This window comes from Homalodisca vitripennis, chromosome 1 (genome assembly GCF_021130785.1).
Source record: "Homalodisca vitripennis isolate AUS2020 chromosome 1, UT_GWSS_2.1, whole genome shotgun sequence".
Lineage (NCBI taxonomy): Eukaryota > Metazoa > Arthropoda > Insecta > Hemiptera > Cicadellidae > Homalodisca > Homalodisca vitripennis.
The window spans coordinates 238,735,453-238,751,802 of NC_060207.1; the positions used below are offsets into that span (position 1 = coordinate 238,735,453).

A 16,350-nucleotide genomic window follows, 5' to 3' on the forward strand; every position below is an offset into this window, starting at 1 on the left:
TTTAATAAATATATATTTGATGCGTACGATTTTCAGTATGAATAATATGAAGGTAAAATATCGTGTTGGATTTCAAGAATCAAGAGTGTTTATTGTTGTCCCACATTAAGCATTTCGAATGTCACATGATTGGCATGAATTAGGCTACATCATTTGTCTTGTTTCATAATAACTAGTTTCTTATAACTAGATTAACTTTCTTTATAACTAGTTTAACATTTCCTTATGAATAGTTAAAAATTTCCTTATAACTAGTTTAAAATCTCTATAACATTAGATTGAAATTCAATATCATTGAAATCATTTAGGTACACCTCTTCGACTGAACAAAAAGCTTTTAATTTTCAGCCACTTAACCAAAACATTCTTAAGTTTCTAAGTGCACACTGTTTTAGCATTATGAGCTAACTATTGAAAAGATTTGTACCAATGTACACAAAGATATGTAGAGACTTGCTTAACCTAGTGTATCTCACATCAATTAGATTTGCAGATATGGTATGATGGGAGTGTACAGAATTTCTCAAACTAAACTAAGTTCACAGATCTTCTTTGATATAAACTAGGCGCTGTAAAATGTTTTAAAATGATTTATGAAAATATAAGTATTTATATTGTATAAACCTTGCCTATATTTAAATTGTGCATTATATTGATAGTAGTTTGAAGGTTCAACATGTTAAAGAAATGTAATGGTTTGTCCTAGTGGAGTGCCAATGTAGTCACTGTTACAAAGAGTTCCCACATTTGCGATTACTCAAGGACCACATGCGTGGACATGTAAACTTCTACCAGTGCTGTTACTGTGAAATGACCTGCACGTCGAGGCACACATTCAGCGCCCACATACGCTACAAACACCTCGACTCCAAACCCTTCAAGTGCTCTATGTGCAGTTATGAGTGAGTATCTGTCGCTTTATGTTCCGTGAATTGTAATCAATATGTACATTGTAGAAAGTGTCATCACAGCATAATGGGATGTTTGGGGAGAGGGCTATTTTTGTTTCTTTATGGTCATAGCCAAAAATTTTTATTAATGTCTTTCACTATAAAAACAGATGTTCTACTTTTGGCCACCACACAAAGGCTGTATACGTGGCCTTTGGTTTTATTATGGCTTCATAGATCCAATATAATTATCTTGTGTTGTAGTTCGTATTTATATCCAACTAGCTGTTTCCCACGGCTTCACACGCTTTTCATAAGATTCGCCCATATATGAGCACTTCTAGTTTAAGTGAATTATATTTCCAATGCCGATGTATGGTTTACCTTGTTGCCACGAACAAGAAAATCTGTCAAAAGTGTATTTTTGTAGCCATTGTACACATACATGTACTTTATTATAAAGTAGTCTAACGAGTGAGCTTTAAGTTCAACCAGAAATGTATTTTAAAGACAAATAAACATCATAACTTAGCGCCTTCAAATAGTGTTTGGCTATTTAATATACGTAACTGTCTTGAAATTGCAGTTTGTAATGTGCGGGCACTTTGAATACTTTTAGCTTTTACGGCACCGCCTGGTGGTGAGTTACATCAATGGGCATAGCATATAAACCTCTGTGGAAAAAATACATGTACATGCAAATTTTCATAATGATCAGTCAAATAGTTTACGATTTTATAAAGGACATACAGACAAACATTCATTTTTATATATAGAAGAGTCTTTTGCAAGCACCCAGAGTCTTTGTTGCTTTGGATATAGTATTTTCAATATGATGGTTCCATGTGAGTATTTTTTCTAGAACTACTCTAGGTACTTGACTACTTCAGAATATTTTATTCTAGTGCCTTCCAGAACAGATTGAGCTAGTTGAATTTTTCATTTTTTGAGTGAAGGTGAGGTTATACATGTTTTTGATGGGTTAATCCTCGATCCCTCCCCATGATACCAGTTGCTTATAAAGTTAAGGGCTTCTTGAGTGAGACATTCCAACATGCCTTTATTTCTTCTCCTGACCATAAACAATAGGTCTTCAGCATAACATTGTAGTTCTATCTCTTTTTTCTGCTTTAATCAAGAAATCATTCAACATCATCGTCCATAAAGGAGAAAACAGTATCCCTCCTTGGGGCCACCCTTTCCAGGCCGTAATTGTGGCAGATTTCTTTCTGAGCTTTACTCTTACTTGACGACTTTTAAGAGAGTTATCCACTTGAAAGAATCTGTTTGAACTTCAAACCTTTTCAGTACTACCTCTATGGATTTGTATAGGCTACTACTCTGTTGGAAGTAAGAAATCAAGATTAATAAACTGAAATAGTAATGTGGTTTTAAATAACTTTTTAGGTGCAAAACAAAATATGATCTCAAGAAGCACCTGGCTACGCATGATCCGAAGACTAAGTTTGAATGTGAAGATCCGAGTTGTAACTACAGCTGTAAGACCAAGAGTACTCTTCAGAGGCACGTGATGGAGGTATGTCACAGTCTGTAACTAGTTAATAATGGTCGAAAACAGTTTTAGTGTTTTCAAAATTGTCTTCAGCATTTTCAGACTAATTTAGAATATTTAAAAATAATTTAAAAACATTAATTTAACCCTCCATCAGGCGCTTAAAATTAGAAACACCATCAGGCACTCACGGAGGTTTCCTCCAGGTTAGTGAATAATGGATATCATAGTCGTTTTAAACTGTTTTTATTTGTTTAAATATTCATACTGATTTAATTACAATGTAATATATTCATTTTTATAAATTAAATAAAAATTACTCTCTTATGTAATGAATTTTCCAAATAAGAAATTCAAAATCTTAAAAAATGTTATTGTATAGTAAGAACATGATTAATTTTAAGGAATAATGCAATTAATTGTAAAAATTTTTAACCTACTGTAATAATATATGGAAATTAACTTAGTTTTTAACTTCTTACAAAAACAACTTACTTCAATTCTTGAGATATTATACAATTGTAATGTCAATTATTACTCTGAAATCAAAAATTTATTCTTTACTAAAGATTTTTTTACACACTACCCAAAGTTTCAAAACATTTTCCTTCTGGTTCTTATAACGACAATGTTTACTCCATAAAGAGTACTGAAATGTTCCCTAGCACACTGGTACTGTACCGACAAGTCTCTCGTCTTCATTCTCATTTCACAGAATTCAAATAAAATATATTGTAAAACTTCAAAAAAAACCATCACAGGTCACACATTTAGGCGCACACGAATTATTACTCCATAAAAACTAAACACAATAAGGCGCTCACGGAGATTTCGTCCAAGCACTACAAACACAACATCGGGAGCTCACGGAGGAATCGTCCAGTCTCGCACGGAAGTAGACCTCATACTGACAGATTATGACAAAGATAAGCGGGAGCCTATTGTTTCACTTCCCCGAAAGAAAGATGCTCGTGAAGTACACTGCAGGAAACGACTGCCAACATCAGGAAAGTAGTACTATTTTTAATAATAAAAAATACACAGAGGAAAACTCCGTTTAGCGCCCGATGTAGGGTTAATAGGTTTTTTACAGCTCTTGGCGCTAACACACAAACTATACTTAGAAACTAATCAAATCTGCATTAAGAAAAAAAAATTGAAATGGTTGCCTGTAAAGTCGGTTTTACGGGCGAAGATTTTACGTGACAACGTCTTTTTCTCGGTAGAATATTTATTGATATGAATATTATTAAATTGCACAATAGGAACAAGGAATTGAATGAAAAATAAGAATTGCACAAATTTTAACTATAGAAATATATTTTGTTTACTAAAACATTGTACATAATTTGAAATTAATTAAAATTTGTTATTGTAAATGGTAAAGTTGAATAAAACATTTACTAAAATTGGAATTTTAAATTCTTGCTAAACACAGTTAAATTCTAACTCCGCGCGTGGTGATTGGTCGGTTTAGTTCGTTTGTTTGGTCGCACTGTTATGACAGGTTAGAGGTTATAATTTGTTATTTTAAATGTTTGACTAGCAATACGCGCTGTTTCTTCTCAATCGACTGAATTACGATTGATTGCAGAGTGATTTAAACTAATAATTTACTTAACACTATCAACATTTGTCAATAGTATGACATAACCTATAAACTCAGTTTCTCAACTTTTGTGTCAATCTAACAATTAATCAATCAATCATAGTTTACGATAATGAAATATCAGTGTACAATTATTTACCTTTATTGTTTTAGTTGTTGTAAATGACGAATCTAAGCACTCCACATTTTCACGAATAAACATAGTTATCTGCTTTATCCCGTGCGGCGGACCCACTGGACGGGCATCGTAACGTTACCGGGCGTTACACTTTTTCATGAGTGACTCCGAGCCGCAACCTAATTTAAGACGTTGTCACGTCAAAAACTGTAAAATGTTAAACACTGTGCAATTAAATCACAATGACAATAAACTTAGTTTTATAGAATTGTCGACGTCTCTAATAACAGATGGTTTCCTGTTTTTACCTGTTCAGAATCATGATATCTTTTACAATATATGTACTGAGAGAGTAGCGTAGGATAAATTATATTTTTACCCATATTTGCTAGTACAAAATCTAGAATCTTTTTTCACTATTACTGCAGTAAAAATGGTCAAAAAATACACCTTTCATTTTATTTTCTATTACAATCTTGAACTAATGGTGGTTCTCATGGTGGTGTACATTTATTTTAACATTTAAAACACGTTACTAGTTGATAAGGAGATCAGCAAACTTAACATGAAAAAGTATCTTCTAGGTAAGTCTGCTGATTGAAAGAACACATAAAAATATACATATTTTACACATAGTCAGAAATTTTTGATTGCACTGCAATCTTTTTTAACCAGTAGAGAACATTTTATTTGTCTATTCACTTTGGGTTGTAGAGTTAATGTGGGAAGCAGTGTTGCCAATTCACTTTTTGTAGACACTGTCATCGCTATAACTGTTGACACTGTTTTGAGCACAACAGTTTTAGAATAAATAAGAAGTTGGATCTTCAATTTTCTTTTGGAAGTCAAACTAAAAAAATTAAGAATGTTTAAAAGTTACAATACAGAACAATTTAATACTATTTTAAAACTAAGTTGCTTAAAAAAAAAAAAAAAAACAAATTCTAGCTTTATATGGTTCGTAATAAGGATTATACAAATTTCTATGCAAAACACTGTAAAATGTCTAATATTACTCTGAAAGTTTTAAGACATTTCTTCTGGTCAAAGACTCAGCAGTTTTGGAAAAACAAACAGCCTAGTAGCAAAAGAGTTAAACATTATTAGTTACAGAGAAATTTTTAAAAGTAAATAATTAAAAAATCATTTTAGACTCCCACGAATTTAGAGTCATATTTTAGTTTTCTTACAAATTAAAGACATGGAAACTGGTATTTAAATCTTGTTTAAACTTAGTTCAAAAGGGATATTAAATTAATTTTAGATTTCTTGTACATGGCAGATTCCAGAGTTTATAGCTAAAGAGCTTCCACAGATTATTATAATATAATAATAATATTATTATTTACAATAATATATTATATTAATTATATTACATAAAATATTTAATTATATAATTTATATATTTATTATAATAAATAAATATATATATTATATATTTATTATTAATATACTTAATTATATAATATATATATAATTATAATATTATATTATTATTTTATAATAATATAATAATATTATTATAAATAAGCTTTCCACAGAGTGTTATAGGCAAATGAAAACAACAGCAGTGTTGAAACTTTTATACTATTTTATGCTACTCCTGCCAAGTTTGTGCTTTTTTTTCTTTTTACGTAGCATTTGAAACTAAGGAGACTTCCATTGGACTCGAATCAATGGTCTCGTGTGTGGTTTGTGTAGTGGTAGGATATTCAGGATTGCCGCTGCTGGAATAACAGTGGTATGTGTGTTTCAGGTGCACCAAGGGGCCAAAGCTCTCTATTGCTGCCATATAGCAGACTGCGACAGCAGGTACAAGCGAGGTTGCTACCTCACCAAACACCTCATGACAAAGCACTGTCTGCGCTGGCCCTCTGGGCACTCCCGCTTCATGTGAGTGAGATATCCAATTATCTTCACTTTTAGTCTGATTAAATTCTTTTAACTTGAACCTTCCTACCTTAAGGAAGTACTTTGATGTTGAGGTTGAATTTACTCCCAGTTTTACAAACAATTAGCTTCAGCATTTATGTTACAAATACTTCTGAAGAAGAAGAAAACAAAAATTGAGAGAAGTTTAAGAACGAGAAACATACAAAATTAAAGTTATAGAATGAAATAGTGAGTTAGCAAAGACAATAATAAATTGTGCATCAATAGTTTCAAAAAAGTGTATTTGCTTGGTAGGCAATAATTTATTCAGTAACATAATTTTTAATAATGCAATTATTGTTTTTCACCAAGTTACATCTTTGTCTGTGCCATAATTATTCATACTACATCTTATTGATGTGAAAGTTTGTTTCGGGAAGCACTGGACCAGTTCATTTAGTGAGCAACACCTTTTGTCATAGACTTTCCTAACCATTTGATGCTTGTCATTTATTGTCATATTACACAATATACCATGGAGAATAAACTAAATTCTCATGAATGTAATGACTAAGTTATATTGTTTTTTTGGCTTTATTTAAAATTTTAAATATTTCCACATTTATGATTTATTATTTTTGTCTAGACGTGTTTAACTACTGATAAGATGTTAGTAGATGCATATCCTGGGCCAAGGCAAACATAATATGGGTCAGAAATGCTTAGTCTACAATCTGTCTGTTTTTGAATTAAATTTTCTTTTCCAAGCTAACTAGCAAAATAAAAAGTTAAAATTTGGAGCAGTTATTGATTTTGCCGTTTAAAATCAAGAGTATTAATTAGTATTGGATAGTTATACTATGTTTTAAGATGGTGGAGGGTTGATAATTTTAAAAACTTAATAACACAAAAACTGATAATTTATATACTTTTTAAATAATTAAAAGTGTTAAAAAAAGTGTTGACATATAGAATATAAAAGTGAGTCAAGAAATAATGTAAAAGTAAGCTTTTATCTGTTCTAATGCTCAGCATAATTTTCATTGTCTACAGCATTATTATTCAAGTTCAAATTTAAAAACAATCTTTATTTACCATTTGCACATTACATTACAAGAATAAATATACAAATATAAACGGTGTCAATAGTATGAACTTAGATTTAAGAACTAAATACATAAGTTAATTTGCTAAAAACAGTATGTATATAAACAAAAGTATAATTAATATTTAACCAATAATCTATAGTTTATTCCACACTGTTTTCAAAAAAATCATTAAATGAGTATAATGTTTTGTCAACAAGATATTCTTTCAATTTTAATTTGAACAATTTGATATTAGGAATGCTTTTGATATTTTCGGGGATACTATTGTAAAACTTCACTCCAGCAACTAATGGGTTTTTTCTCTTAAATTCTAATTTTAATTTTGGTACTGCCAACTGGTTTCGATTTCTAGTCAAGTAGCTATGTGATGATCCCAATACAGGAAGTCTATCCCTAGCTTTCCTAACAGCCACCACAGTGTCTAATATGTACAAGCCATACACAGTAAGAATACCTAGAGTTTGAAAATGTTGCTTTGCCGATTCACGATCCTCCAGATTAATCATTATACAAATGGCTTGTTTCTGAATGTGAAGAATACTTTGTAAATTTTGATCACTTGTTGCACCATACAACACAATACCAAAAGATAAATGGGAGTGTATATGGGCAAAATAAACCAATTTTAACCCTTCCAACGCGACTAACGCCTTAAGACGTGGAACTGCCGATGCTTTAAATGCGGATTACGTCTACAAACGCAAAAGCTTTACTTATGAAATAGCGAAGAATTAGTTGTTAAAACTTCCGTAAGAGAGCAGATCGATGTTCCTTTCGACTGTCGGGACTAGACAAAACGCTTTGTCACCGTTGGTGGACTTTGTAACGGTAATCTACTCGGGTTAAAAGCAATCGCCCCCATTTTTTGTATGGCCTGTGACGCGGCATACGCCTACAGACGCGTTCGTTTCATTCAGCTGTTTAACTACGTGTGTGTTGGTCGTTTGTTGGTTATATTGTTAAACAAAGTGTTTTGAATCAGTCCGTTGTAATTCTTATACAATTCTTATAAAATTGTTTTTACTAACATTTAGTATAATTTTTTTTTATAATGGCTAATCCAGATGATCCAAGTTTTGACAAATGAGCGCATTTTTGGTATATTATGTGTAATATTTTTTTCAATTATTTGTTTTGTATTTTATACCAGTTTCACCATACAAGTCCAGTTTATTTATTCTAAATAAATAAGGTTTATAAGTACAATATTTGTTTCATTTCCCTTGTAGGCTATCATATAAATAAGTTTTGTGTTGAATTTCACATTATTACATTTCAAAATCTTATACTGAACTTATTTATTTTATGTACTAATTATACAGGAACTTACAATTTACTCATTATAAATAACCTGTATACATGTAATGTAATCTGTCAAATAGTGTTGCTATGTACATTATCCTGCAATGCAGTTTATTCACAATTTCAAATATTTTCGTGTGTATAAAATTCTCAAAAATATGTAATATTACATGTTTATTATTTTTTCTTATTAAGGTAATACCAAGGTATATGAAACAAAAATTAGCATTGGGAAATTAAAAAAAAAATATTTTTTTATGTCTTAGCGTTTGACAGTAATTTAGATTAGCGCTTTAAGGGTTAAAACATCCAACCTACAGAATTTTGAAGCCCTAGTTTTTTTCAAACAGTCAATATTTATGTCCCCTGCACACACTAATTATTTAAATTTTTTACTTAAAATAACCAAAACTACACTAAGTTTGTACAAAAATACATTATCATAAATTGAGCCAGGTGTTCTATACAAACCAACTATAACTACAGATAATCCATCTATTTTACATTGAGCCAAACAGCATTCAAATTCTTTATCAGTCACCAATTCATTAATTTCAATCTTTTTTAGATTAAAATTTGTTTGACACATAATTAAGACTCCGCCACCTCTAAATTGCTTTCTACAGTACCAAGATTTAACACAGTAGTCATTTATTTTTGTATTATTTATATCTAATGGTTGAAGGTTGTGCTCTGAAAGAATTAAAATGTCTGGTTTTATTTCATCTAATACAATTTCTAATGATGGTTTTCGAGACAAAGTTTTGAATATTTTGGTGCATTATGAAAAGACTATTTTTTTATTTAAATGAAGGTTTTATCTTGGTGGAGGAGTCATTCAGATTTTTAGATACATTCAATTTAGAGGTGGGAATATGTTCAGATTGTCTAAAAAACATTGACTGCTTCTCTGGACGTTGACAAGGTGAGGCGAGTGAGGCTGGCTCGTTAAGGATGTAAGTGCTACTGTGTGTCTGGCTGGTTCACAAGACCTCCCCTCCTGATTTCATCCCTCAGCTTGCTGATAAATGCAGAATAAGAAAGTCCAAGATGCAATGGTCTTTGAGCTCCTGGTTGTTCTTTAGCGATTACCAAAAAAAACAGCAGCACCAGTGGTCCTATGAAAAAGATTGATGTTTTTGGCAAAATGGTCGAGCTGGACATGATCCCGGACACAACCTATCGGTGAGCATACCAATGTGCTGAACTTCCTCTTCTTGAATTCCAGTGTCAGGTCAAGAAATGCCCGGTCATAGTCCTTCTTCTCAGGCTTACCGTAATAGTGATCTTTGGTTATCAGGCTGTATACTGCTGCTGCTTGAGGATCACTTCTCTGGCACGCCAGAAACTCAGTTATGCAATCCGTCCTCTGAGGCTTGCCGAACTGTTTTGCAAACGTAACTGCCACTCCAGCTGTCATCCTTCTTGGATGATCGAAGTCACCCGAGATCGAGTGGGCGAATGCAATGTAATCATTACTTTTCAAGTCCTCAATCACCTGCCACATGTCCGCATCCAGAACTTTTATTTCTTTCCCAGAACCAATAACATCACTGGGTTCACTTGGGCTGTTGACTTCCAACTCACTCCTGGACAAGGTATCAACCATATCTTCTTCAATAAGGTTGATACAATTTTTAGGATGGCTTATAAGGTTCAATAGTTGTTTGTTACAATCTTCAGGATTGGAGTTGATATTCATACTCTTATTTGTTTCCTGAAGTGACAGTAGACTGCCATTTCGAAAGAGCATTTAATATTAAATATGTCAATTTAGATTTTTCCCCTTTTGTTTAAATGGAGGCCTTGAGTAGTATAGTGAAACCTCCTGAAATCACTTAAGTCAATCAGAAAGACATTCTTTAACCTATTTGTTAACTCGGTAATGTAATTATTAACGAGTCTTAAGTCTTGATCATCAACAATCCTGAAATCTTCGTCAAATCTTTGTGGAATCGAAGTGATAAAAACAGACTTAGTCTTGCTGAGAAGCAGTAATGGGTTTTCCAGATTAGAGTAAATATCTTGAAAATCACCATTCAGATTATCATTACTTCCTCCTAGGAGAATCACTGCGCTATCATCACTCAGTGAAGCAGAGTCAATCACTTGAATCAAAGTGGTGTTAGGTCGTACAAGCCAAAGCATTTCACTCTACCATTGCTCAGCTCCTCCAATCTTGAAGATAAAAGTGAACCCTGACTATCTGAACAAAGGTTCACTTCCATTCCAAACTGAAGTTTAATTTTCCTATCTTTCACACACCATTTTTAGTTTTAACCAGAATAGATTTGTCTGTACTTATTTTCTTGGTAAGGTTGTTAGCAGAAAGATTGTTTATAGGCAATCTATTTTCCTTTTCATAAATTTCTGAGTGTCCGTCAAAAAACATCATACCTATTTGCTGTATCAACCCCCGAGAGGGCCTTACACTCCTTCCTGGAATGCTGGTGGTTAAAATATTTCAGTCTATGTTTCCCTTTCACCAATGACCACTCTTGGTTGTTAGAAGTGGCACTGCATGTTTCTTCATTATCATATTGTAATGTTGTGTTTTCAATAGCTGGTGCCCGTTCTTTGGCAATCACATGGGGCTCATAAATATTTACCTGGGATTGATTTGTTTTGAGGTCTCCTTTTCCATTCAAAATACAAAAAATCAATTCCTTTGCAATATTTTCCCTCAATTTCTTGTATTGTAGATTGTATGTTAAGTAGGTCACAATAGAACGTTTCTGGATTATATCACTCATTTATCTCAAAAGAATCAAAACATCCTTTAAAAGTCAAAAGTCCCACTATCCTCCTGAGCCCATATTATTTTTATCACCCAATCCACAAAGAAAAGCATGTAGACGCCGCACTCAATGCCATCTTTTTGTTGTGGGCACTTTACTTCAATGAAACAACATGGCCCTGATGAAACACATGTGAGACTCCATCTTTGTGAATATATCTTTGGCATGGTTAAGATTGTAATTTTTCATTGAATCAAAGTAATAAAATGTTTTTTCTGTTTTGGCATACAACATTAAGCTCCAATGAGAACCACTGAATTCCATTGCTCCCCTTAGAATCATTAATTGGTATGAACACATAGGCCTTACTAATCATCTCCTGTTCCAATAAACCATCAATATTTTCTGCACACTTAATAGCTTGACTAATACATGGGTTCATAAAATAGACATCTTCCATCACAATACTTCGAAGAAGGAAATCAAAATACAATGAAATTACATCGTCCTGGATCCATTAATTTGCCAACAATGTAGTACATAAATTCAAATTATTTTCCTGAGCATTTACAATACCATCTTTACCATCTAAGTTTTTGATGTTCAGATTACTCTGGTGCTGTTCAAATTGTGCTATTTGTAGTTTTAGGGTGTTTTCAAGAGACTTAAAGTCATTTACCTGACTTGTGAACTTCAATTTTTCATTCTCTATATTTAGTTTTAGTTGACTAATTCTGCTATTAAGTAAACTATTTTCTTGATTTAGTTGGTTTAGTTCATTGTTTAAAAAAGTTGTATTAGCATTGAGCTCCTCGATTACCTTGTTTTTAATTTTAGCGTCTTCAATATAAATAGATAAGTCTTGAGTCAATGTCTTTATAGTGTCTTTGTGTTTTTGTACATCCATTTCCACATCCGCTTCCATACATACAGACAACTCAAGCTCCTCCAACCGAAGTGATTTTTCTTTTTTTAAAGCTTTCTCAATGTGAGTACATTTACTTTCTAACTCCTCAATCTGGGCTTTCAGTAAATTATTTGTTATTACTGTTTCATTATATTCATCAAGAATATTTGTAGTTACTTGCAGAATTTCAATCATCAGATCCATGCTTGTAAATCAACTGCCCAAATATATTGTGTAACTCACAAGCATGCTCAGCCACTCTCCTCTCCAACCTGTTGTTGACCGAAACACTTTCATTTACTGCACACACTCATTTTCTATATTTATGGAAATTTCATTGGAATATTCAGATATAGATTGTTCAATTTCTTGCAGTGCTTTGTTAAATTTTGGATTTCTTGTTTTGGGTTTACCAAGCTCCGCTTTATTGTCATTGTATAAATACAAATCTGAGAATTTTAGTTTTGCCCATTCATGAGTACCATAAAAATTCAACATTGTAGTTACGTATTATTATCTTGATGTATAATATTTTTTATTTTTAGCCGGCCATGGTGGAAAACCCTTCACCTTTGCAAACATATTGTCTTCAGCAGCAAATCCCATTTCAACATTGTTTTTAATTTTTCAAAGTTATTTCACTTATCGTGTTAGCTTCTTTTTCCTAATCTCTTTTTTATAATTTTTTTAAATTTATTTATTACATCCACTAATTAAATTAAACTGAGGAATTTTTGAGTATAGTTTATATATTTTTACTTAAAATATATTTTATCATTGTTTTTAATACTATAATATAGTTAGATTCTTTTTATTGTCTATTTTTAAAAATAAAAATTACGGATATAGGCTCAATAATTAATTTCTATAAAATTATTCTTGGCAAAAATAAATGTCATGAGCAGGATTTGAACTCAGGATCTCCAGCCGATATGAACCCCAGTGCAGTCAATTAGCCAAGTGAGCTATAACTAGCTGGTAAAAAAGTAGTGTCAGAATGTCATTTGCCTGTCAGTTCAAGTTCTCAAGCAATGTACTCATACACACAGCACATTTCTTATTTTGCTAATGTGTTCTCTTGTAGACAACAGTTAATTGTTAAGTATTTAATTGAGCGTAATTTGTACTATACTTTATAAAGTTTGAAGAATTAAGTGGAGTAATTATATCAGTGTAGTTTCAATATATAATTCTATGATTTCATGGTATGCCTAGGACTATTATATGTTAGAAAGTATAGTTTATGATGTCCTATTGGTTTTAACACCTGTCTATTAGTGTTTTATTGCTTGATTTGAGCTCTATAATAAGTACTTGAGGTAGAAAATTGAGCTCTAAATTCAATCAAAAAATCTTCAAATAATTAAATCTCCTATACTTAGGATATGCTTTTAAATAATCTGAATACTTATAAATCAAAGTTTAACAAATTAAGCTTGAGTATTGAGTCCCTTCAATTGGACTTTATTTACAATATATTTAAGAAATCAATAGTCACCAATTAGTTTGTTCTCACTAACAGTCACTTTTATTACACAGCACTACCATAAGAGATAAACACTATTTTCCCTATATCCTTAAGCGAATATTAATGTGTGTTACAATGGTTAAGATCGTATATATACATTATTTACCAGTCGATTGTAACGGTGTAGGTGCAAAAATTGTTGTATTAAACTGTAAACATGTGTTATTGTTAAAAACTTTTGTAATCTTATTAGTAATGTTATTAAGCATTTCAAACTTTCCCTAAAACATTTCTGACCCAAGGTTATGATTGCCTAGACACATGGAACAATCCTCCAAAAGATCTCTGGAGAGTTTAACAATTTTAAATAATATTAAGTAAAAATTTGATAAATTTAACTGCTTATAGCATACTTCATTTTTATGGTAATAGTATGATCTCATTCCTTCTGATGTCTATGGATTTCCATATTAACATAAGCTACTATTAACAGACTTGACGAGGAACAAACATCGTCTCCCTTTTAAAAATATTTATCAAGAACAACATATTTTATTATTCATTTAAAAGGTAGTAAGCTGATTGTAATTGAATTGTCAGATACCACCGACAAGAAGATGGCACCTACAGGCTACAGACCGTGCGCTACGAGAGTGTCAAGTTGTACGGTGAGAACAAGACTTCCGATCTGTCTGTGTCAAAGAACAACTTCAAGCTCACTCCCTTGCAGGTAAACTCCCATAGTTATTGTTCATTTGCTTTCTTACCAGCAATATTATCGGAGTCAAAAGTATCTGTCAAAACAATAAAATTATCACATTAAAATGGTAATGAATAAATTGCTACTACGTTAGTTATAGATGTTTTTGTTCTGTATTATTTTATGTAATTTTTGTATGTTTCATTTTTCATTTAAAGTGCATTATGATCCAATATTTACTACTCGTATCACGTTTTATCTTAATGTTAGTATTTTTAATTGCAATAGGAAAGCAAAATTTGCATTTTGTATGATATAAAATATATGATAGAACATATTTGATTGAGAGACTATACTATTAAATTAAATTGTTAAAAATTATAAACATGAAAGCCATTTTATGTTGAATTTCATCTAGTTTGAAAACATAAACTTTATTGCACATTAGTAACGGGCGAATCCAGAATTTTCACATCTTAAATCCAATTCTGAATCTTAAAAATTCGATTCCTGATTCTGAATTTTGAGTAGCTTTTTTAGTCTAAATACGATTTGAAACAGAATCATCACAAATCCAGATTTTTCCATTCTTAAACATTTGAAAACTGTCCAATAATATAAAAAGTAATAAATATAGAGAATAAAAGGCATGTTTTTTAAAGTAAGTTCTGTGATATTTTTATATGAAATCCCGCACTTTTATCTATTTTTCTACATAATTGCCATCAGTACTAAAAAATCATAGTAAAAAACAACCTGTGTTTAAAGTTTGTTATTGATGATGGAAGGTTTGAAAGGATAACAGGATTTTGGACATTTGCCATCATTATAGGTTATAAAAGATATAGCACAACGTTTCGAGGATTGGAATCTATCCTCTTCGTCAGTTGGGGGAGGTACTAGCGCCTATCTTTCTATTAGTAAAATAACTACGTTTCTTGTTTACACAATTATAAATATTTTAAAAAAAAAAAAACAGGAAAATTTCTTAATTTAAGATATTCGATTCACAGTTTAGAATATTCAAATATCCATAAGTAATCTTAAAACTCATAATATCTCCATTATTAAGGAAAGTATTTTAAAAAATCCAAAAGTAATAGTCTTATAATAACTTTTTCTGTAATAATTATATACAGGGTGTTCCATTGGAAAAAAAATAAAGTTGACCATCGTATTGGAACATGGTTGTGGTTGTTAAGTTTGAAATACATAATTTTAATGCTTCCAAAAACAAAGGAAGGGTTTTCAATTTAAGGTTTGCTGTCAGTTTTATAGTTTCCAAGATCACACTGGGGACTCATTTACAAAAGGACACCCTGTACATTACAAACCGATTTAGAAGTCACTACATCTATTTTTATTCAAGCGTGACAATTTAGTGTTGATAACGTCTTGTGTCGGTTGCAAATTTAAGACATTCTATTGTCCTGTAGGCGGATGGTTCCAGATCGTTCAAAGTGTCGAAGATAGAGTCGGACACAAGCAGTGGCATGTCACAAGTACTTATCTCTATAGAGGACGAGAGCGGGAACACCATCAACAGCTGCACAGCGCCAGAAGTGGTCGGGGACAAAATCCCGAAGAATGCGATGGTCATAGCGAGCGCAGACAGTATGGATGTCGAGGAAGAGTCGTCGTAAACACAACACGCACAACAAGTGTGAAAACTGACAAGTCTCATAAAAATGCATAAAATGGAACAATACATAGAAGTTTTAATAAATGTATTGTATAGTATTGTTAACTAGTATATTTTTATATAGTGTGTATGTTTTTTAAAATAAAATGTACTTGTATACCTCAGTATTGTTAAACAAATTCATGTGATATTTATTCTGTAGCAAAGTCTTTGTTGAAACTATTTTAATGTGATTTCGTTGACTACATTTATATGTTTCGGTCACTTGTTATTTCCTATGCATTTTGCGCTTGACATATTTAATTTACAATATACTTTAGAGATAGTCACATTCTGAAAACTGAAACTATTTTTCCAAATAATTACTTAAGGTAATTATATAAATAAACTTTTCGTGGCATAAATTCTTTATATGTTTAGTTTTTTTGTGTTCACCCTAAATGTATGTACAGGATATGGAGATGGCACTTTAGTTTTATACC

At 31.6% G+C, this 16,350-nt stretch overlaps 1 protein-coding gene across 1 annotated transcript in view; it reads left to right on the plus strand.

Moving 5' to 3' along the window:
- LOC124353207 (histone H4 transcription factor-like) overlaps positions 1-15,875 on the plus strand; it is a 42,649-nt gene extending 26,774 nt beyond the window's left edge. Inside the window, exons 9-13 of the mRNA XM_046803102.1 lie at positions 707-902; positions 2,298-2,427; positions 5,887-6,023; positions 14,127-14,256; positions 15,663-15,875. Coding sequence (XP_046659058.1) covers positions 707-902; positions 2,298-2,427; positions 5,887-6,023; positions 14,127-14,256; positions 15,663-15,869 — 800 coding nt within the window. The 3' untranslated portion in view covers positions 15,870-15,875. The remainder of the gene's footprint in view (positions 1-706; positions 903-2,297; positions 2,428-5,886; positions 6,024-14,126; positions 14,257-15,662) is intronic.
- Positions 15,876-16,350: the final 475 nt, after the last annotated feature.